General features: G+C 50.5%; 3 protein-coding genes across 3 annotated transcripts; 2 read left to right on the top strand and 1 right to left on the bottom strand.

Moving 5' to 3' along the window:
• The first annotated feature begins 60 nt into the window (after positions 1-60).
• Positions 61-2,946, top strand: pin1 (peptidylprolyl cis/trans isomerase, NIMA-interacting 1). The gene is made up of 4 exons (XM_067259275.1): positions 61-175; positions 1,114-1,308; positions 1,652-1,762; positions 2,201-2,946. Exons 1-4 carry the CDS (start codon positions 118-120, stop codon positions 2,308-2,310), a joined length of 474 nt encoding a protein of 157 aa, XP_067115376.1. The 5' UTR covers positions 61-117; the 3' UTR covers positions 2,311-2,946.
• Positions 2,947-4,480: 1,534 nt separating this feature from the next.
• On the bottom strand, positions 4,481-18,392 carry zmp:0000001069 (neuropeptide FF receptor 1). Its single transcript, XM_067258981.1, has 4 exons — positions 18,268-18,392; positions 17,976-18,093; positions 8,234-9,630; positions 4,481-4,751 (listed from the first exon to the last, which is right to left on the bottom strand). The coding sequence occupies exons 1-4, from the start codon at positions 18,390-18,392 to the stop codon at positions 4,481-4,483; spliced, it is 1,911 nt and encodes a 636-aa protein (XP_067115082.1).
• Positions 18,391-20,943, top strand: LOC136965005 (beta-1,3-N-acetylglucosaminyltransferase lunatic fringe-like). The gene is made up of 7 exons (XM_067258980.1): positions 18,391-18,666; positions 19,086-19,134; positions 19,504-19,606; positions 19,733-19,999; positions 20,311-20,470; positions 20,555-20,640; positions 20,832-20,943. Exons 1-7 carry the CDS (start codon positions 18,391-18,393, stop codon positions 20,941-20,943), a joined length of 1,053 nt encoding a protein of 350 aa, XP_067115081.1.
• The last annotated feature ends 1,691 nt before the right edge of the window (positions 20,944-22,634 follow it).

Here is a 22,634-nt window from a genome sequence, read left to right as displayed (position 1 = left end):
TGTAGGCGGGCCTCGGTCCCCCAAAATATATGTCGTAAATTGTATTGAAAGTGTGTGTCGTCAACCCATACTTGTTTCTCTGCTGGCCAGCTCGTGTGCTTTGGTGTTAGTGAAAAAATGGCAGATGACGAGAAGTTACCGTCCGGATGGGAGAAGCGCATGAGCCGTAGTTCAAGTATGGAAACACAGCGAACAAACCGATTGTGGGATTAACGAGGAGTCTGTCGCACTAAAGCAAAGCGAGACCGCTAGCTACAGTAGCTAGTTAGCTATCTAGGTTCCGCCGTCCCTCCCCGCAGTGGAGAACTGCACCGCATTGAATGACTGGCTAGTTAGTCAGTTAACGCATTAGTCGGTTGACCTATCTAGCCATCTTCAGCTGAAATTTTTTGAATACCACTTTATCGCTTCGTCTTGTGTAGTTATAGCCTACATTTATTAGCAATTAGCAAATGCTTTTGTTAACTTCGTAAGGCGTTGATGTGTAATGTAGCAGAGGTTTGCAGTAGCTAGCTGGCTAGGGGGGCAGCTGAAGTAGGAGGCCCGTCATGACGTCAACCGGCCCGCACCCTGGGAGGCGTGCCAGGCGGGGTGGTGTGTCGGTAACGGTTGTCAATCGTGACTGTAGAATGGATGGTAATGTTTGGTCGGTGGCTCATCCTACAATCCCAGCTAATCTGGGGGCGTTTGACAAGCCAGTAGTGTTGTGTTAAGAGAGCAGCTCCAGATGCAGGTTGAATCAGAGAATCCTCGTGATGTTTCTCTTTCTTCCTCTAACCTCTCTCTCTGTCCCCCTTCCCCATCTCTCCCCTCCTCTGTCTCCCCTCCTCTGTCTCCCCTCCTCTCTGTCCCCTCCTCTCTGTCCCCCATCTCTCTCCCCCCTCCTCTCTCTCTCCCCTCCTCCCTCTCTCTCTCTCTCTCTCCCCTTCTCTCTCTCTCTCTCACCTCCTCTCTCACCTCCTCTCTCTCTTACCTTCTGTCTCTCTCCCCTCCTCTCTCTCTCCTCTCCTCTCTCTCCCCTCCTTTCTGGCCCCATTGCTCCTCTCTGCCCTCTCCCCCCTCCCTTATCCCCCCTCCTTTATTTCTCCACCCCTCCCCCACACCCCCCAACAGGTAGGGTGTACTACTTCAACCACATCACCAACGCCAGCCAATGGGAGCGTCCGGGTGCGGGGGAGGGGGGCGGGGACCCAGACAAGGTGCGCTGCTCTCACCTGCTGGTCAAGCACAACCAATCACGTCGCCCGTCCTCCTGGAGGGAGGAGAACATCACCAGGACCAAGGACGAGGCGCTGGAGCTCATTCAGAGTAAGTCTCTCTCTCCTCTCTCTGGTCTCACCTCTCTCTGGTCTCTCTCTGCTCTCTCTATGGTCTCTCTCTCTGGTCTCTCTCTCTCTGGTCTCTCTCTGCTCTCTCTCTGGTCTCTCTCTCTGCTCTCTCTCTGGTCTCTCTCTCTCTGGTCTCTCTCTCTCTTTTCTCTCTGGTCTCTCTCCTCTCTCTGGCCTCTCTCTCCTCTCTGATCTCACTCTCTCTCGTCTCTTTACACTGTGGCTCTCTCTGGAGAGACTCTGGTCTCTATTTCTGGTATCTCTGAAGCTGTTAGATGTGACCTGTGCTTCTCTCTCGTGTGTGTGTGTGTGTGTGTGAGCAGAGTACATTGAGCAGATCAGGTCAGGAGAGGAGGAGTTTGAGTCTCTGGCGTCTCAGTTCTCTGACTGCAGCTCTGCCAGGAACGGAGGAGACCTGGGGCTGTTTGGACACGGTAACACACACACACACGCTATAAACACACCCCATACACACACACACACTATAGACACACACCATACACACACACACACTTTAGACACACACACACTATAGACAGACACATGTAAGACACGGGGGCAGACACAGGGAGTCAGTTGGCTGAGCGGTTAGGGAGTCGGGCTAGTAATCAGAAGGTTTGCTGGTTCGATTCCCGGCCATGCCAAATGATGTTGTGTCCTTGTGCAAGGCACTTCACCCTACTTGCCTCGGGGGGAATGTCCCTGTACTTACTGTAAGTCGCTCTGGGTGAGAGCGTCTGCTAAATGACAAAAAATGTGAATACCACACACATATACTCACACACGGACAGAAACACAGACACTAAATCATTTGTGTATTTGCCAATCTTTTGAAAGCATCCGTGTGTGTGTGTGTGTGTGTGTGTGTGCAGGCCAGATGCAGAGGGCGTTTGAGGAGGCCTCGTTCGCTCTGAAGGTGGGAGATATGAGCGGTCCTGTCTTCACTGACTCAGGAGTCCACATCATCCTCCGCACTGGTTGAGCCTGTTGCCATGATGAAGCCACACCCCCTGGCCCTGCCCTCCAGAACTCTGGCCCCGCCCACCCCAGACACACCCCTCTGGGCCCTGCCCCTTCCCCTCTTTGCCCCGCCCTCTATCTTCATACAAGGTTCTTAAACCCCTCCTTCATTTAACCCTCATCCCTCCTTCCCTCACTCACTCCCTCTCTCCATCATCCCGCCCTCTTGACTTAAACATTCTACACCTTTTACCAGATTACCACCCTGGAGACTGTGTGTGTGTGTGTGTGTGTGTGTGTGTGTGTGTGTGTGTGTGTGTGTGTGTGTGTGTGTGTGTGTGTGTGTGTGTGTGTGTGTGTGTGTGTGTGTGTGTGTGTGTGTGTGTGTGTGTGAGAGATATCATGTGGACCATGCCCCTCCCCATTGCCTCACCACCTCCTTTGTCTTCCTCTCCTCCTCTACCTCTTCTCTCTCTCTTTCCTCCCCTTCCTGCTTCTAACCCCCCACCATTATCACTGCAGTCTCCCCACCAAACCAACCCTCTAAGCCCCTCTCTCCGTGGGGAGATAAGATACTACATTACCCAGAGTGCATGCTCTTGTGTTTCTGCATAGGAACTGTTCATCCTCAATAATTAAAGGACTCTTATTTTGTAAAGCTGTCTCTGGTGCGTTTGCTTGATGAAGAATGTTTCCAGTTCCCAGGTAAGGAAGTTCATCATTATCAGCAGTGTTCAGTAACTCTAATGTTCAGTGACTCTCATGTGTCTCTCTAAACACACACCTAAAACACTCATATGTAAACAGAAACACATGAAGGAGGGGGGAGGGGGGGGATAGAGGGGGGGGGGAAGGAGGGAAGTTCCTCTGGTAATCTCAGCAAAAGTTCTCCTGCTCCCACACACTGACATAAACACCACATACACATCACACACACACACTGTACACACACACTGTACACACACAGGAACCCATTCATCCATCGTGTTCTACTGATTTTTCCTCTATCAGAAGTGATGCAGTCCTTTATCTGGTGTGTGTGTGTGTGTGTGTGTGTGTGTGTGTGTGTGTGTGTGTGTGTGTGTGTGTGTGTGTGTGTGTGTGTGTGTGTGTGTGTGTGTGTGTGTGTGTGTGTGTGTGTGTGTGTGTGTGTGTGTGTGTGCGTGTGCGTGTGCGCGTGTGCGCGTGCGCGTGCGCGTGTGAGCGAGCGAGAGCGCGTCTTATACACACAAAGCAGACAGTGAATGTAGTGCACCAACATAAGTAACATACTGTATTAACATTATTTTATATAATTATTATTGTAAGGTATTCCATTCATAAATTATTATTATATGTATATCTATTCTAATATTGTATAATATACAATTTTATTTATACATTTAATTATTATAGCAATGTATTGTATTATTATTTTTATTTATATTCTATTAAGTCTTCTGCTCATGGGAACTCTTTAGTCATCTCATCTTCTGTTTCCATAGTGACACTTCATTCTATTCTACTCATGTTTTTGTTTCATTTTTAGATAATAAACACACACAGACACTCAGTCACCCTTTACTGGAGTTAATTGGAGATGGTCTTATCAGTGTTTAGTGTGAAGAGGAGGGGAAGATGTTTATAGCACCTCTTCACTTCACTGTTCTTTAATGAACTAACATTGATATTTCTTGGTCACCAAAACTTCAACTGTAATTTCTAGGGGGTTTAGGGATGTGGTTACAACGTCTTTAAGGGTCGTTATATGAGCATGTGTGCGTGTGAAATTGTACGTGTGAGCATGTGTTTAAACTAACAGTCTGTATCACAGACTGGAAGTGATAAATCACAGGAGATTTACTAGCATTGCAACATCCTGGTATTGAACTAGAACTCATCATCCACCTCTCCCTCCCTCTCTCCCTCTCTTTATCTTCTCCTCTCTCTCTCTTCTGTATAGATAATCGAAGGATCTGTAGCTCATGAACACAAATATCATATGTACTGTTCTGATCTGTAATATCATTACACACAGAGACACACACACAGACATGCACACGCACACACACAGACATGCACACACACACAGACATGCACACACACACACACACAGACACACACAGGGACAGGGGAGCCGCCTGGCTCATCTAGGCCCCAAAATCCCCCAGGAAAGTCTGGGGTTCTGCTGGGTCATGCTGGCTTCTGCTGGGTCATGCTGGGTTCTTTTGGGTTCTGTTAGGTTCTGTTGGGTTCTGCTGGGTCATGCTGGGTTCTGTTGGGTTCTGCTGGGTCATGCTGGGTTCTGCTGGGTTCTGTTGGGTTCTGCTGGGTTCTGTTGGGTTCTGTTGGGTTGTGCTGGGTTCTGCTGGGTTCTGTTGGGTTGTGCTGGGTTCTGCTTGGTTCTGCTGGGTTCTGTTGGGTTCTGCTGGGTTCTGCTGGGTTCTGTGTGACCTGCATCGTCCTGACATCCAGCTGGTGATGCTGATAATAAATGATCATCCATAAACACTTTACTATCACTGAGAGGTAGTGTGTGTCTGTGTGTGTGTGTGCGTTCACAGGTGGATCAGAAGTATAGAACCACATCCTCTCCAGCTGTTCTCTTTAAAGGTAAAAACCACACACACACACACACACACACCAGGCCAGCTCATCAAATAGAGCAGCTTATAATTGGTTTAAAGATGTTCTGCAGTCTGTTGTTTCTATCTGGACTGGAAATATGGTGAAATTGAATTGTGTGTGTGACCACTCCACTCGACTGACTTATGCTTCTCTAATCTGGTCTTCTCTTTTGTTCTTTACTCAACCTTAGATCCGACTGTATTGTCAGGGTTAAAGATACAGGGTATATGGTACAGAGCCAGGGAGATGAGAGAGGGAGGGAGGTAGAGAGAGGGAGGTAGATAGGGAGAAAGGGAGGTAGAAAGGGAGGTAGAGAGAGGGAGGTAGACAGAGGGAGGTAGAGAGAGGGAGGTAGAGAGCAAGAGAGAGAGCTTCTCAGCAGGTATGAAGGGAACAAGGTGTGATGACACCAGGGAAGTGGAGGAGACGGGAGGGTGGGCTGAGAGGAGTGGAACAGTGCAGGAAACAGATACGAGGTGGCAAGTAGAGCAGTACATAATTACTTGTCTACTTTACTCTACTTCACCTTATGGTGCTCTAATCATATGCATTCTAAACTGCTCTGACTGACAGGTAGTACTGCAGCATAGTTTAGAGGTGTGTGTGAGTGTGTGAGTGTGTGTGCATGTGTGAGTGTGTTTGTGTGTGTTCAAACTCAGAGCAATGCTCCAGGCTTCCCCTGGGTCTGCAGTCACTGCATATCAGTCTGTTCCTCCTCCCTCCTTCTCTCTCTCTTATCTCTCTGACCAGATGAACTCCCTTCTCTCCTCTTTTCCTCTCCTCCGTTCTTCTCTCCTCCCCTCCCCCACTCTCCTCTTGAGTATGTTGTGTGTGTCTCTGTGAGAGTGTGTGTCTGTTAATGTGTGTTTGTGTAATGGTTTGTCATTGCTCCCAGGTTGAAACCATCACATGTTCCATTCACAGAAAGGTACGAGTGTGTGTGCGTGTGTGTGTGTGGGAGTCAGTGACATTTCGCTGGCGGCTTGTTTATTTTCCTATGTGATTAAATGAGATGTGACCCTTTGGCCGTTGTAAATAGTCTGATTCGATTGGTCAGATCTCACGCAGTGAATAGGCGAGTCAGACACTCACACCCTCTCTGGGTAATACAACCCGACAATCCTTCTGGACAGGGTGCGTGTGTGTGTGCGTGTTAGTGTGGAGTTGTCTCTGATATCTACCAAGACCCTAATGGGGATGCCAAAAATATGTGTGATCTGTGTCCATTTTGCATGTGTGCGTTTCCAAGTGTGTGTGTGGTGAGTGTGTGAGCTGATTGGCTGTGAGGGTGGGCTCTGTGATCTGATTGGTTGATCCTGACCTTTGTTGGCCTGTGGTTCTTCCTGCCTGTAACCTTGTTTGGAAATCAATAGTACCTGTTTCTGAGTGGGTGTGTTGTTGAGTGGGTGTGTGAGTGTGTGTTGTTGGGTATGTGGAAGTGTGTTAGTGTGTGTGTTACTTTTAAACCTTTTCATGCAGTTTCTGAGGCTTGTAGTCATGCCAACACAAGCCCAGGTCTTCCATCTTCGTACAAACACACACACACCAGACACACATACACATACATACCAGACACACAGAGAGAGAGGAGAGTGGTTGTTGACCTCTCCAACATTAATTGGTATGTAATATTTATGCCACAAGCATCACAACAAATGCCCCCAAGTATGAATGTGTGTGTGTGCGTGTGTGAGTGTGCGCGAGTGTGTGTGTCATCTTGCATTGCTGCTGTTTACCCACTCGCCATGCGTGCCAGGGAGCCAATAAGAGGCGACCTCTGGCACAATCAGGAAGGTTACCGTGGAAATGAGCCTGACAACTTCTGACAATGCCCATATTTGGTTAGTTATATAAATGTATGCATGAATATTTAAAATTTGATAAATAATGAAGTACAACAACTCTTTAATGGACTCTTCTTTATAAGACACCAACATAACCACAGTGACCATCCCCAGTGTATCATCTGTGTGGGAGGGGAGATAGATGTGTGTAAACATGCTGATCCTGATTTTGTCTGCTTCAGACACACTTCAACCACAAGTCCAACCGCACTTTTATTTCCTCTGATCTCCACAGGTGTGTGTGTGCATAGTGTCTGTCTGTGTGTGTGTGTGTGCATAGTGTCTGTCTGTTTGTGTGTGTGTGTGCATAGTGTCTGTCTGTTTGTGTGTGTGTGTGCATAGTGTCTGTCTGTTTGTGTGTGTGTCTGCATAGTGTGTGTTTGTGTCAGCATAGTGTGTGTGTGTGTGTGGGTCTGCATAGTGTATGTGTGTGTCTGCATAGTGTGTGTGTGTGTGTGTGTGTGTGCATAGTGTCTGTCTGTTTGTGTGTGTGTGTGCATAGTGTCTGTCTGTTTGTGTGTGTGTGTGCATAGTGTCTGTCTGTTTGTGTGTGTGTGTGCATAGTGTCTGTCTGTTTGTGTGTGTGTGTGCATAGTGTCTGTCTGTTTGTGTGTGTGTGTGCATAGTGTCTGTCTGTTTGTGTGTGTGTGTGTGTGCATAGTGTCTGTCTGTTTGTGTGTGTGTGTGCATAGTGTCTGTCTGTTTGTGTGTGTGTGTGCATAGTGTCTGTCTGTTTGTGTGTGTGTGTGCATAGTGTCTGTCTGTTTGTGTGTGTGTGTGCATAGTGTCTGTCTGTTTGTGTGTGTGTCTGCATAGTGTCTGTCTGTTTGTGTGTGTGTCTGCATAGTGTGTGTGGGTCTGCATAGTGTATGTGTGTGTCTGCATAGTGTATGTGTGTGTGGGTCTGCATAGTGTATGTGTGTGTCTGCATAGTGTGTGTGTGTGTCTGCATAGTGTGTGTGTGTGTCTGCATAGTGTGTGTGTGGGTCTGCATAGTGTATGTGTGTGTGTGCATAGTGTGTGTGTGTGTGTGTCTGCATAGTGTGTGTGTGTGTCTGCATAGTGTGTGTGTGTGTCTGCATAGTGTGTGTGTGTGTGCATAGTGTGTGTGTGTGTGTGTGCATAGTGTGTGTGTGTGTGCATAGTGTGTGTGTGTGTGTGTGTGTGCATAGTGTTTATCTGTTACATTAAATGGCCCTGTCCTCCACAAATCCACTCTGATGAGGCCACACAGTTGGTGTGAGGGTTTGCTGTTCCTAGTGCTGTGGATAATCCATTGTCCAGTCACAGCATAGATTGCAGTCTACCCCTCGACCAATCAGATAACCTCCCCAAGCCACTACAGGTGCATCTGCTCTCTGATGTCATCTCTATCTCGGTCTGGTTTTAAAGGGACAATGTCATATATTTTTTTCTGCATAATGTTCTCTTAAAGGGAGTGTGCCTCTCTCCCCTGAGCCTGGTCTTAAAGGGACAATGCGTTCTCCAGAGTACCTCCTGGAAGTTAACGGGTCATTTCCTGTTCTTAAAGGAGAAGTGTCCTCTTTGTGGGCCCCAGATCGTCTCGTTAAAGGCAGGGCCCCGCCCCTCTCCCCCTCCTGTCCACAGTCCCCAGAGACAGACAGTGAAGATGGGGTGAGGGGCGTTTCTGGCTGGCTGGCCAATAGGGAGCTCTCACATAGACTCTGGCTGAACCAATCAGAGTTGCTGTGATCAGAGCTCTCTCCGTCAGCCATCTTGCATTCCTCTTTCCCCGCCCCTTCCGCTCCCGCGCCCCGCCCCCCAAATCCGCGGAGCATTCTGGGACGGCTCGTTACCACGGTTTCCGCGTCGTCCCGGCTCTTCACCGGAACCGTATCCACGGCAACAGCGTCGTCGCTACAACCCTCCTCCTCCTTCCCTTGGCCGGGGCCACAGCAGAGCCGAGCCAGGCGTTGTTGCCGGTATCGCGAGCGCAGGAGCCGTGCGGAGCGGTAGATGTCGCCCAGGAAGCAGTAGCAGAGTGGGTTGAGAGAGGAGTTGGTGAGGCCCAGCCACTGGGCGAAAGGACGACTCTGCAGGAGCCAAGATGGAGGCCGCTGGCGCTCGCGGTCGATCCAGAGGTCGGCCAGGTACAGGGGCAGCCACGAGATGGCGAACAGCAGCACCAGCGCCACCACCACCCGGGCGATCCGCCTCCGCGCCCGCAGACGAGCACAGTGGAGGGCCCGGCTACGGGGGTCCAGCTCTGAGAAGGGCCCCCCGTGCCCCCCGCCCCCCAGCCTGCGGACGGTCAGGAAGCCGATGGCCAGGTTGAAGGAGACGGGGAGGCAGTAGAGAGCCAGGAACAGCAGCACGTTGTAGCCCTGCTTCAGCCTGGGGCCCGGCCATGCCTCCTGACACACCACCAGCACCAGGGAGCCCAGCGCCACCTCCTCCCTCCGCGCCAGCACCGCCAGCGGGGAGCAGATGGTCCAGGACACCGCCCACACCACGCCCACCATGGCAATGATACGGCGCCGGGTGAAGAGGGTGCGGGCGCGGAGCGGCGAGCGGACACTGACGTAGCGGTTGATGCTGGTGACCGTGAGCGTGAGCACGCTGGCGGAGACCGACACCGCCTGGGTGAACGGCACCGCCCGGCACAGGAAGTCTCCGTACACCCACTGGGCGTAGATCTGGTTACCCAGGGTGACGGGCATGCAGACGAGGACCACGGCCAGGTCGCACACGGCCAGGTTCACCAGGAGGAGCCGCGTGGCGCTGGCGCCCGCCAGACGGCTGTTGCCACGACGACCCGTCAGCACGCGCAGGGACATGGCATTACCCACGATGCCGAGCGAGAAGGAGAGGGAGTACATGACGGAGAGAGCCACGGTGGTAGGCTCCCTCACCGTCCAGAGGAGAAGGTTCTCCAGGTCAGAGGGGGGGGAGGGGAGAGGGAGGGAGGGGGAGGAAGAGGGGGGAAGGGAATAAGGAGAGGAGGAGGGGAGGAAAGAGAGGGCAGAGGAGGAGGGGGAGAGAGAGGGGTGAGACGGTGGGAGGTCAGGGGGACTGAAGCTGAGATTGGCTCCTCCTCTTTGGTAGTCCATGGTAACATTCTGAAGGAGGAGGAGGAGCAAAGGAGAGGAACTGGGTGGGTCCACTTTCATGCTGTTACCTGAATGGTCCGGATACAGGTGGTGTCATCGGGCAGTAAGTGTTGATCAGTCTCCAGTCCAGCTCTGTGCATCTAGATTTACTTACATTAAGTAGATGAAGTAGACCAAAGAATACTCCCAGAAAGTTCCAGTTAATCATCCAAGCTAGAATTCTGAGCTGACGGCCATGATGTCATCACCTCCTCTATGAAGGGTGAGTGGTAACTATAGTGACCCTGTTTTGTCTTCCTGGTCCACAGCCAATCATCTGGAAGATCCGGTTCCTCAGATCCGGTTCTCCTGTAGAACCTTCAGCTTCCAGGTGAGGTTCCTCAGGTCCAGGCTCTGATAGGAACAGCTGCTGTATCAGGGAGGGAGGGAGGGAGGGAGGGTGGAGAGGTAGATTTAGGGAGGCTGTTGGCAGGAAGAGGTCACTGATCTGAGACGAGCCACTAATACACCTCCACATCCCCAAGGGAGGGCCACTCTCTCTTTGTTGTCAGAGGTTATGTCTTTTCTCTCTATCTCTCTCTCTCACTCTCCCACCTTCAGGCTCCAGGTAAACTGTGGACAGAGAGAAGCATTACTGCAGACACCTCCCCTCTCTCTCTCTCCCTCGCTCCCTCTCTCCCTCCCTCTCTCTCTCCCTCTCTCCTTCCCTCTCCTCTATTCTGCCCTCTGTCCCTTTCTCCTTCCCTTCCTCTCCCCATCTCATCCTCCTTCCTTCTCCATCTCTCTCACCCCTCCTTCTCTCACCCTGTCTTCTCTCCTTCTCTCCCTCTCTCCATCTTCCTCTCCTCTAAGAACAATGAAGGCCAAAAGCCACAAATAGAAAAAGGGAAAATATGTTCCAGAGTTGGAACAGAGAGAAACAGAGAAATCACCTTTTCCCGTTCTTACTTCTTAATGTCTCCTCGTGTCGGCGGAGAAGGACTTTAAAACCAGAGTATAAGACTGTGCGGTGTCTAAGTGAACGATGTCACATACCGTTATTAAAACCAGTGTTTTCGGTAAATACGTTGAGGATTTGACTATGTGGTGTTGCGACACAGCAGACACGGTATATGTGTGGGAAAGACCATCTGGCCTTTTTGAAGCGTAAAGGTTGAGGATGGCACGCACCCGCGGGAGGGGTGGGAGGCACGAGCCCCCGGCTCCATGTTCATTATGTTAAGTTGTTTCTAGCGTCAGCACATCCGCCCGCTAGCCCCAAGTAAAAGCGGGAGAAAATGCTGGGCTGTTTAATCTCTGAAAGGTGTACAAGAAAATTTATGTTTCTTTCTTTCTTTGCAGAGATTACAGAATATATTATTTTCCTTAAGCATAACTGACCGTTGATGAAATGCAGTTCTAACCTCTCGTGCCAGTGACGGTGAGAGAAGATGATGCGGGAACAGACACAGTCCCTCGAGGACTGCAGCAGCGGGAAGCACTAGACGCTACAGCTGCATATTTCCAGTAATCCTCCCGGTCAAAGAACCAAAAGAAGTCCCCGCTCCCGGTCCTCCTCAGTCATGTAAAAGATGTTTCGTTTGCCCTGCGCACCCTGTGTCCAGACCTCAACTAGTAGCATGTGGTGCAACCCCTAGACTCTAGCGCGCCAACGCGCACCCGCGTCACCGTTAAAAGGCTTCTCGACCAGCTATCACCCCTTCATTCTTCCGTGTCAAATCAGTCCTTCAGGGAGGACAAACAAACCTGAAGTCCTAAGGGTACATTCTAACCCGTAGCCTGAATCCGGGATGTTTCCCACGCAGAAGAGCTACTGTACGGTCCTACTCCCGGAGAGCAGCAGGTGAAGATGAGAACAAACTCCGGTCCACGGGATCTGGATATCGAACCTCGAGCTCCACGTCAGTGGAAGTGATGATCGATAATCGGTGATGGAGTGCGATGCGCAAGAGACCGGGCAGAATATCCCGTTGCAGACGGCAGGGTAATCAATAAAGACCAGGTGAGACCACATTAACCCACTTATCCTCTAAACTAATATCCCGGTGGGAGAGAAAGTTCCGCCGCTCAGTATCACGCGGAGTCAGAACGCGCTGCTCTTGCCAGTTGAATAGGCTAGATTGCGCCAGAGCAAATCAGAGAACACATTACGTCGAAGATCGATACCGAGACCTTTCACTCTAATTATGTAGCTGATCAATTACCCGGTGACCAGAGCCATTTACTCCAAGTGGCCTGGCTTTTTTTTTTCTTTTTCTGAAAGTAGTTTTCATCCTCACGCCATCAGTCCTGTTCTCTCTCCATCCGTCCTGTTCTTTCTCCGTGCTTGTGCGTCTGTCCTGCTCTCTCTCTCTCTCTCTCTCTCTCTCTCTCTCTCTCTCTCTCTCTCTCTCTCTCTCCTCTCTCTCTCTCTCCCTCTCTCTCTCTCTCTCTCTCTCTCTCTCTCTCACTCACTCACTCACTCTCTGTCTCTATATCTTCTCTCGCAGTCTCTCTCCTCCCCTATCTCTCCTGTGCTCTCCTCCCTCTTTCTCTCTCTTTCTCTCTTTCTCCTCAGCTTGTCTCTAGCCTTTTCATTTTCATTTTTTCCACACTAATCTTTTCCTCCTCTCCTCTCCTCCACGCCTCCTCTCCTCTCCTCCCATTCTCCTAATCCTAAAACAGACAGACAGACAGACAGGCAGGCAGGCAGACAGGCTGGCAGGTAGACAGACTAACAGACAGTGTATCGAAGCAGAAGAACATTTCACTTTTTACAGTGTGTGTGTGTGTGTGTGTGTGTGTGTGTGTGTCACACTGGTCTCTGTATGACTGTAAGAAGCCTCACCCATCCTCACCCTTCCTCCCCATCTCTCTCTAACATCATAAATGTTTGACAGTGTCTCCTCTGCTGTCTGTCTGAGGAGAGAGAGAGATGAGAGAGAGAGAGAGACACACACATAGAGAGAGAGAGGGATAGAGAGAGAGAGAGTGAGAGACATAGAGAATGAGTCTTATAACTATTTGTGTGTGTGTTTGTGTCAGTACTGCAATGTAGAGTTTCAGCTCTTCTGTTAAACATGTGAGTAGAGAATACTTGAATGCTCTTTTTAAATTAACTGAGACAGTGTCATTGTGTGTCTGTGTGTGGTGTGTGTGTGTGGTGTGTGTGTGCATATTGATGTCCCTATTTCCTTATTCACAGAGCTGATGGAGGATTCATGCTGTTCTGTGTCCACCATGATTACAGTTTAACTGACATCATGACAGATTAGCTTCACAATTGTATCAGCATATTCCTCTCCTCCTCCTCTCTCCCCCTCTCCTCCTCTTCTCTCTCCTCTTCTCTCCCCCTCTCTTCCTCCTCTCTCCCCCTCTCCTCCTCTTCCCTCCTCCTCTTCTCTCCCCTCTCTTCCTCCTCTCTCCCCCTCTCCTCCTCCTCTCCTCCTCTTCCTCCTCTATCCCCCTCTCCTCCTCTTCTCTCCTCCTCTTCTCTCCCCCTCTCCTCCTCTCTCCTCTTCTCTCTCCCTCTCTTTCTCCTCTCTACCCCTCTCCTCCTCCTCTCCTCCTCCTTCCCCCTCTCCTCCTCTCTCCTCCTCTCTCCCTCTCTCCTCCTCCTCCTCTCCCCCTCTCCTCCTCCTCTCTCCTCCTCTCCTCCCCCTCTCTCCTCCTCTCCTCTTCCTCCTCTCTCGCCCTCTCCTCCTCTCTCCCCCTCTCCTCTTCTCCTCTCTCCTCCTCTCCTCCTCTCTCCCCCTCTCTTCCTCCTATCTCCCCCTCTATCCTCCTCTCTCCCCCTCTCCTTTTCCTCCTCTCTCCCCTCTCCTCCTCCTCTCTCCCCCTCTCTCCTCCTCTCCTCCTCTCTCGCCCTCTCCTCCTCCTCTCTCCCCCTCTCCTCCTCTCGCCCTCCTCCTCCTCTCTCTCCCCCTCTTCCCCTCCTCCTCTCTTACCCTCTCCTCCTCCTCTCTCGCCCTCTCCTCCTCCTCTCTCGCCCTCTCCTCCTCCTCTCTCGCCCTCTCCTCCTCCTCTCTTATCCTCTTCCTCCTCCTCTCTTGCCCTCTCCTCCTCCTCTCTCCCCCTCTCCTCCTCTTCTCTCCTCCTCTTCTCTCCCCTCTCTTCCTCCTCTCTCCCCCTCTCCTCCTCTTCCCTCCTCCTCTTCTCTCCCCCTCTCTTCCTCCTCTCTCCCCCTCTCCCTCCTCCTCTCCTCCTCTTCCTCCTCTATCCCCCCCCTCCTCTCTTCTCTCCTCCTCTTCTCTCCTCCTCTTCTCTCCCCCTCTCCTCCTCTCTCCTCTTCTCCTCTCTCCCTCTCTTTCTCCTCTCTACCCCTCTCCTCCTCCTCTCCTCCTCCTCTCCCCCTCCTCCTCCTCTCCCCCCTCTCCTCCTCTCTCCTCCTCTTCTCCCTCTCTCCTCCTCCTCCTCTCCCCCTCCTCCTCTCTCCTCCTCTCTCCCTCTCTCCTCCTCCTCTCCTCCCCCTCTCTCCTCCTCTCCTCTTCCTCCTCTCTCGCCCTCTCCTCCTCTCTCCCCCTCTCCTCTTCTCCTCTCTCCTCCTCTCCTCCTCTCTCCCCCTCTCTTCCTCCTATCTCCCCCTCTATCCTCCTCTCTCCCCCTCTCCTTTTCTCCTCTCTCTCCCCCTCTCCTCCTCCTCTCTCCCCCTCTCTCCTCCTCTCCTCCTCTCTCGCCCTCTCCTCCTCCTCTCTCCCCCTCTCCTCCTCTCTCGCCCTCTCCTCCTCCTCTCTCCCCCTCTCCTCCTCCTCTCTTACCCTCTCCTCCTCCTCTCTCGCCTCTGCTCCTCCTCTCTCGCCCTCTTCCTCCTCCTCTCTCGCCTCTCCTCCTCTCTTATCCTCTCCTCCTCCTCTCTTGCCCTCTCCTCCTCCTCTCTCGCCCTCTCCTCCTCCTCTCTCCCCTCTCCTCCTCCTCTCTTACCCTCTCCTCCTCCTCTCTTGCCCTCTCCTCCTCCTCTCTCGCCCTCTCCTCCTCCTCTCTTGCCTCTCCTCCTCCTCTCTTGCCCTCTCCTCCTCCTCTCTCGCCCTCTCCTCCTCCTCTCTTGCCTCTCCTCCTCCTCTCTTGCCCTCTCCTCCTCCTCTCTCGCCCTCTCCTCCTCCTCTCTTACCCTCTCCTCCTCCTCTCTTACCCTCTCCTCCTCCTCTCTCCCCCTCTCCACCTCCTCTCTCGCACTCTCCTCCTCCTCTCTTGCCCTCTCCTCCTCCTCTCTTCCCCCTCTCTCCTCCTCTCTCGCCCTCTCCTCCTCCCTCTCTTGCCCTCTCCTCCTCCTCTCTTAACCCTCTCCTCCTCCTCTCTCCCCCTCTCCTCCTCCTCTCTCTCGTCATCTCCTCTCTGAACTGCAAAACGATGTCCCCCCCTGCTGGTTACAGTTGAATAACTCTTTAGAATGTTATGTACACCAGTGGTTCTACAGCAGGCAGCGGTGGAGGGGACGAGAGGGGACGAGAGGAGAGGAGGGGAGGAGAGGGGACGAGAGGAGAGGAAGGGAGGAGAGGGGACGAGAGGAGAGGAGAGGAGGAGAGGGGACGAGAGGAGAGGAGGAGAGGGACGAGAGGAGAGGAGGGGAGGAGAGGGACGAGAGGAGAGGAGGGGAGGAGAGGAGAGGAGAGGAGGAGAGGGGACGAGAGGAGAGGAGGAGAGGGGACGAGAGGAGAGGAGGGGACGACGAGAGGAGAGGGGACGAGAGGAGAGGGGAGGGGACGAGAGGAGAGGAGAGGAGGAGAGGGGAGGGGACGACGAGAGGAGAGGGGAGGGGACAAGAGGAGAGGGGAGGGGACGAGAGGAGAGGAGGGGGGGGTGTCTCAAACACACACAAACAGACTCAAACACAATCACAGACATATAAGTACTGTAAGTAGTGTAAGTGATATATGAGCAGAGTTAGGTTCTTATCAGTTTGCAGTGGAAAGTGTTGGACTAGCTTCTTAGACTAGCAGCTTCTTAGAACACACACACACTCACACACTCTCTCTCTCACACACACACACACCACACCCACAAGTGCCCACACATTCACCACACAACACCCCATCACAGACAGTCACCCCCCCACACACACGTACACACACATACACACGCGCACACACACACACAGTCTTTGAAGTGTGGCTGTGTTGTTCTAAGGATCTTGTGATCAGAGATTTTTCTTTTCACTGTCTAGACTTACGCCTGGGGTTGGAACACTCACACACAGACTCACACACACACACACTCACACACACACACACTCACACACACACACACACACACACACACACACACACACACACACAACACACACACAGACTCAACTGGGCTTTCACATTTGGTCTCCATCAGTGTCCAGCTGTAATGTAAAGCACATGACTGGAACCAAGATACTGTAAGATACTGGAGTACACACACACGCAGCTCTCTCCCTCCCAGCTCTCTCTCCCTATCCAGCCCTGTCTCCTTCTCACCCTCTCTCCCCATCTTTCTCTCACTCTCCCTTTCTCTTCTGTATAAGGATTTGTTTCTAATTCTCTGTCCTTGTGACAAAAATGCTGACCCATGTAGTAGCAGACACACACTCACACACACACACTCACACACTCTCATACACACACTCTCACACACACACTCTCACACACTCTCATAGACACTCACACTGATGGGAGTTCTGATCATTTGAATCCTACTTATCTACTGATGGATGCTGCAGGAAGGGGGGGAGGAGGGGGAGGAGAGAGAGTGGGGGAGGTAGAAGGAAGTGTAGAGGGATGTAAATAGGCGAGGAGGGAGGAGGGGGACGAGAGGATGAGGAATGAGGGAATTTCTGCTGTGAAACAGAGGATGAAACTGAGACAAGACCTTCAGCAGGGAGTGTGTGTGTGTGTGTGTGTGCGTGTGTGTGCGAGAGAGAGAAATAAAGAAATAAATAGAGAAAGCATGTGTGACTAAATGTAATGTAAATGTGCGTGTGCATGAGAACAAGTGTGTGTGTGTGTTCTCTGAATGTGAAGAAGACAAACAGACCTTTGTTTTAGAGGAAACATCCCACCTCTTCCAGATCTGTGTGTTAGTATAATGTGTGTATAATGTGTGTGTGTATGTACCGTACATGAACGTGTATTTGTGTGTGTTATGTATATGTGTGTGTGTGTGTATGGTATGTGTGTGTGTGTGTATGGTATGTGTGTGTGTGTGGACAGCAGTCTGGCAGCACTACACACGAGCCGCCGTCATGCGCCAACATCTGTTCAGCCGCCGCCACAATTCCGCACCAAGGAACGGAACGTGCGACGAACTGCCACGGCATTTCTCGAGACACTTCCTCCCGCCTCGTGCGTCTCTCGAGGATATGGTCGGACTCTAGAAAATACTCTTTATATGGTGCAGATATTTGTAAGTGAAAACATCTCTTGTCCTAATGAGAATGTAAACAACTAGTTCTGGAATCTCAAACATGTGTGGCACAGGGTTAGGCTGCCTGCCTGCCGTCTAAATATGCAACACACATACTTATGTATTCAGTAAAGTTTCTGTCTGTTCCCTTTATAGACATGATGATTGTAAATCATAATTACGGTTAATAAAGCAGGGGTGATTCTAGAATCAGACCTTTAGGGGTGCTCAGCCCCCAATGAGAATGTGACATGAATACAGTGCCTTGCCAAAGTGCTAAACCCCCTTGCTAAAATAAATCCCTAATTTCACTTGATAAAAAATGAATACATTTATGTATTATTATGCAAAATATTGAATGAATGAAAAAACTAAGGATGTCCCTTTCTTCATGAACTACCAGCATCAAATGATAATAAACAATATTTTTGTATTATTATTTTTAGGGGTGCTGAGATGACATTTGAGGGGTGCTTGAGCACCCCTAAAAATGGTCTAAAATTGCCACTGGGTTAAAGTGATGCTCCTTTCACACAAACCTCGGAAAGACGAGGTGTCCGTTAGGCTCGAGGCACTTCTAAAAGAAAGCGTTTGTTTTGGTTCCAGCTGTCTGGCTTTCTACGTTGTATGCAGCTTATTGCATACATATTCACATTTTAGAATCTCACTCAACAGGCGGCTTGTTAATTAAAAACGTGAAATTACGTTAAAAAAAAGTATATATCTGTATCAATCACACGGTTCAAAGGGATTTTAACGGCTTTCTGGGGGGCATCACGCGGAGATGTTCTGTTTACTAATCCTCCAGTGTGAGTGCTGACCCATAGCGCCTCTCCGCTGTACGCCACGCCCAGCACGGGAGCCCTGAGAACGGAGAGTGGCTGGAACAGAGGCCGGTCACGCCCCCGGTTGTCTCCTCGGCGGTGCTGAGGTATCCGTCTGACACGGTAACGGGAGATGGAGGAGGAGAGGCGCCTGTTCGCTCTCCGTTTTGTCAACATTTATTTGAGACAGGACAGCGGGATGCGTTTGATTGGAGTTTTCCTCACATAATTTTTTAATGGCATCGCCGTTCGTTTACATTTTATTACAGAGTCTAGAATGTTGAACAACTTCGTGGGGTTGTGCGCCGCCGCTCCCACGAGAGCTACCGTCACCTGTTTCGGGATGCTGCTGCTTTTTGTGTCCGTTAGAATCCGAGGAAGGCCTTTGAGTGACGCCACCGCATCAGAATCCATGTCTACCGGGATTTCGGACACGAGAAGCAACTCGTCAGCCGACAGCGACGCGAAGTTAAATTCGGAGCAGCTGAACGTATTGTCGGCATACTTTGGCAAACTGAACCGGGAGAAACGGGCGGTGACAAGACCCGCGAGAGAGAGACCTGCTCCGGGCATGGTGGAGAAGCTCCTAGCGGAGGATGTGTTCCTCGCAGTGAAGACGACGGTAAAAAACCACTGGAGCAGACTGGGTTTGCTACTGGACACCTGGATCTCCAGGAGCATGTGCCAGGTAGGCTAAGTAGGTGTGTGTGTGTAACGTCCTTCCTCAAGCATACACACACACACACACACACACACAATCACACACACAATCATACACACATTGAACTATCACACACTCACTCCTTACTGGAGGTCGAGAGGCATGACTGATAAGAACTCACAGCTGGAGAGAAAGACCCCTCCCTCCCTCCCTCCCTCCCTCCCTCCCTCCCTCCCTCCCTCCCTCCCTCCCTCCCTCCCTCCCTCCCTCCCTCCCTCCCTCCCTCCCTCTGTCTCTGTCTCTCTCTCCCCCTCCCCTCCCCCCCTCTTTCCCTCTGTCAGCACACTCAGTGTGCAGCTGTTTTGCTGTTGAGAGAAGTTTACTTAAGTGAACATTGTGTATGTGTGTGTATATATATATATGTGTGTGTGTATGTGTCTTTTCAGACATTCATATTTACTGATGGAGAAGATGAGAAGCTCAGAAAAATAATGGGTGAGTTCTCTACTCCCGATACCCGCACACCCACACACACACACCCACACACGCAAGCACACACACCCTCACACATGTACGAATACACACACACACACCCACGCATGCATATCAGAATCAGAATTTGGTTTTATTCTATATACACACACATGCATACACACACACACACACACGCTGGCAGTTGATTCTGTTGAGTCTGAGTAAAAGTTCCTGCTCCAAGACAGGAAGTCAGATAACTCCAGGAAGCAGGTTGTGTTTCTACGGCAACCCTGGACGCGCCAACCTGCTTCCTGTCTGGAAAGGAAATCATGTTACCATAGTGATAGTGTGATATGATTGGTTGTTGGTTATTGGTCCCTCCCACAACAGGAAGTCACATGATCAACACCAATTGTTCGTCGGCCCACAATCGGCAGGCGCTGTCCTGCAAGATGGCCGCCGAGTATGACCACTTCCTGTTCTCCGGACGCAAGTATGACACAAACACACACACGTACTCACTCACACAGAAAACACACACACATTTATTCACCCACACAGATTGTGTTAACCCTGTGTGTGGGTGTGTGTTTGTGTGTGTGTGTATGTGTGTGTGTAGGTGGTTCTGCCATGTGGATGATGACAACTACGTGAACACACGCCCCCTGGTGGACATGCTGTCTCACTACAACCACGCCCACCATCTCTACATAGGACGCCCCAGCCTCGACATGCCAATACAGGCCTCTGAGAGCCTGGCACAGCCAATGGGAGCCTCCAGGAGGACGGACCGGCCAATGGGAACAGTGCGTTTCTGGTTTGCTACGGGAGGGGCGGGGTTCTGTCTCAGTCGAGGACTCGCCTTGAAGATGAAACCCTGGGCTAGGTACACACACACACACACTCCTGGGCTAGGTACACACACACACACACTCCTGGGCTAGGTACACACACACACACACACACTCCTGGGCTAGGTACACACACACACACACACACTCCTGGGCTAGGTACACACACACACACACACACACTCCTGGGCTAGGTACACACACACACACACACACTCCTGGGCTAGGTACACACACACACACACTCCTGGGCTAGGTACACACACACACACATTCCTGGGCTAGGTACACACACCCACACACACACTCCTGGGGTAGGTACACACTCCTTCATCTCTCTCTCCAGCGGAGGTCGTTTCCTGGAGACTGCCGAGCGGGTCCGTCTCCCAGACGACTGCACCGTTGGATACATTGTGGAGGCGTTGCTAGGGGAGGGGCTTACACGCTCGCCGCTGTTCCACTCTCATCTGGAGAACCTCGAACTGGTGTCCCAGATACACACGCAGGTACACACACACACACACACACACAGGCTTTGGTGGTTGATGAAGTGTGTGTATGTGTGTGAATGCATGCGTGTGTGTCCTCAGGTCACTCTGAGCTACAGCTTGTCCAACAGCCAGACCAACATCATTAACTTGAGAGGAGGGTTCTCATTGGTCGAGGACCCCACCAGGTATGAGGCATGAGTGTGTGTATGTGTGTGTATATGTACTTGAGTGTGTGTTTATGTGTGTCCGTGTGTGTATGTCTGTTTTTTAAGGATTCATATTTTGAGATAGTCAGTAGTTTCCATAAATTGTGTAACTCCCTTCATCCCTCTCTTTTTCTCCCTCCTTCCTATCCTCCCTCCCTCCCTCCCTCCAGGTTTAGGTCAGTTCACTGTCTGCTGTACCCAGAGACTCCCTGGTGCCCCTCCTCTAACAGCAGCAAGGGAGGAGGGAGAGGTGGAGGGAGGGATGACAGGAGGATGGCATGATAGAGTGATAGGATATAAGAAGCTTCCCCAGTGGTGTGAGAGAAGGTTCTTCTTAACATATCACACTCAACATGGACATGTGATCACATATGGACATATGACACATAATGTTATACTTCACTGTGTGTGCATTTTTGCTTCCTTTGTGTGTAATATATGGAATTTGTATGTAATAAATACATATGTATTCGTATTAAGGGAGAGACAGAGGGAGAGAGCTGGAACAAAGATCAGACAGTTTATAAGTCAATTAAAGTTTCTTTAATACCTTGTTAAGAACATGAACTCCAGGCTCAGTGATGTCATAATTAAGGGGCCACATGTATACATGGACAGCATTGTCTCGGCAGTAGAGTATAGACAGTAGAGATACAGTTGAGTACACACATATGGACAGCCATGTCTGTATAAAACACCAAATGATGATATCCCAGGAGAATCATAGGTCACCACCATCACCATCATCACAGAGCTAGCTGTTGTGTTTCCTTTTACAAGACAGAAGGGCGATCATGTGAAAGTCTGTTAGAGTTCATGTTGTCGTTTGTTGTGTTTTTTTGTTTGTAATTTTTTTGCCCAGTTTCCTCCCACATGACTAGGTAGCATCGCTATGGTAACGTGATGACAGACAGGTGAGACTGTCGCTCGGTGGTTCAAGCCGCAAGGTAGGCTCACAACATCATTACCCATGATGCCCTGTCCCATGCAGAGTCACATCACAGAGCTTGGATATGTAGTTCTGTATGGGATATGTAGTTCTGTATGGGTAGCAAGCTGAAGATGGTGTGTGCTTGTGACAGTAAAAAATCGTGTGTGTGCTTGCATCAGTTAATACTGTGTGTGTGTGAGGCAATCAACGAGTGTGTCTCTGTGTCAGTAGATGTGTGTGTGTGCTTGCGACAGTAAATACAGTGTGTGTGTGTGTGTGTGTGAGGCAGTTAATGTGAGCGGTTGTGTAATATCACCCAGCAGTAAAGTAACAGATTATAAAGTATCACATTATCACACTTTACACTGCAACCACACTGAACACAAAACAACCACTAGTATTATCCTCACTATGAGTGAGTGTGAGTGTGTATGTGCGTGTAAACGTGTGTGTGAGTGTGTATTCCCTTTTTCGTACCGCAGAGGGGTTGTGCTTGGCCAGCAAAGCTGGTTGGTTGAGGAGAGGTCATGATGACCCCTATCCTCCACCCCTCTCCATGTCAGAACAAATCAAAACACACCAGGAGATGCAAGGACAGAGGAATATATATAGAGAAAGAGAGAGACAGAGAGAAAGAGAGAGAGACAGAGAGAAGGAAAGAGAGAGAGAATGGCTGGTAGTATCTTGAGTATTCCCAGAATAGAGATGGTTAGTTTGGCACACAGTCAGACAGACAGTAAGACACATACAGACAGAGAATGTCCATCTACACATTCCGGAAGTCCGCAGAAAGGGTTGCAGATTCCGGAAGGTCATAGAGCATTCCATTTCAGACTTCACTCATTGCGTTCAGTATTTACACGCTCATGCACGCATGTCATGTGCACAGGAAAGCACAGATTAAGATTCAAGTCAGATAAGTTCAAAGCAAGACAATGTGGTTACAAGGTGTGTATGTGTGTGTGTGTGTGTTTTTCTATGTACAGAATTCTATAAGAAGGTTGTTCATAGCAACAAACCTGACTGAGTTTATGGTTACAGA

Source organism: Osmerus mordax, chromosome 21, assembly GCF_038355195.1.
Source record: "Osmerus mordax isolate fOsmMor3 chromosome 21, fOsmMor3.pri, whole genome shotgun sequence".
Taxonomy (NCBI): Eukaryota; Metazoa; Chordata; class Actinopteri; order Osmeriformes; family Osmeridae; genus Osmerus; species Osmerus mordax.
Note: the sequence above shows the minus strand (reverse complement) of the source record. Positions and strands in the feature narration are given on the sequence as shown.

What these genes read in the sequence shown, in the direction of transcription:
- pin1 (XM_067259275.1), top strand. Translation starts at nt 118, where the DNA reads ATGGCAGATGACGAGAAGTTACCGTCCGGATGGGAGAAGCGCATGAGC. An exon ending in GGCGCTGGAGCTCATTCAGA is followed by an intron (nt 1,309 to 1,651) that starts GTAAGTCTCTCT and finishes GTGTGTGAGCAG; the next exon opens with AGTACATTGAGCAGATCAGG. An exon ending in CCTGGGGCTGTTTGGACACG is followed by an intron (nt 1,763 to 2,200) that starts GTAACACACACA and finishes GTGTGTGTGCAG; the next exon opens with GCCAGATGCAGAGGGCGTTT.
- LOC136965005 (XM_067258980.1), top strand. Translation starts at nt 18,391, where the DNA reads ATGTCTACCGGGATTTCGGACACGAGAAGCAACTCGTCAGCCGACAGC. An exon ending in TGTCCCAGATACACACGCAG is followed by an intron (nt 20,471 to 20,554) that starts GTACACACACAC and finishes GTGTGTCCTCAG; the next exon opens with GTCACTCTGAGCTACAGCTT. An exon ending in TTGGTCGAGGACCCCACCAG is followed by an intron (nt 20,641 to 20,831) that starts GTATGAGGCATG and finishes CCCTCCCTCCAG; the next exon opens with GTTTAGGTCAGTTCACTGTC.
- zmp:0000001069 (XM_067258981.1), bottom strand. Translation starts at nt 18,392, where the DNA reads ATGGATTCTGATGCGGTGGCGTCACTCAAAGGCCTTCCTCGGATTCTA. An exon ending in GCGGCGCACAACCCCACGAA is followed by an intron (nt 18,094 to 18,267) that starts GTTGTTCAACAT and finishes TTACCGTGTCAG; the next exon opens with ACGGATACCTCAGCACCGCC. An exon ending in ACAGCGGAGAGGCGCTATGG is followed by an intron (nt 9,631 to 17,975) that starts GTCAGCACTCAC and finishes TCTGACCTGGAG; the next exon opens with AACCTTCTCCTCTGGACGGT.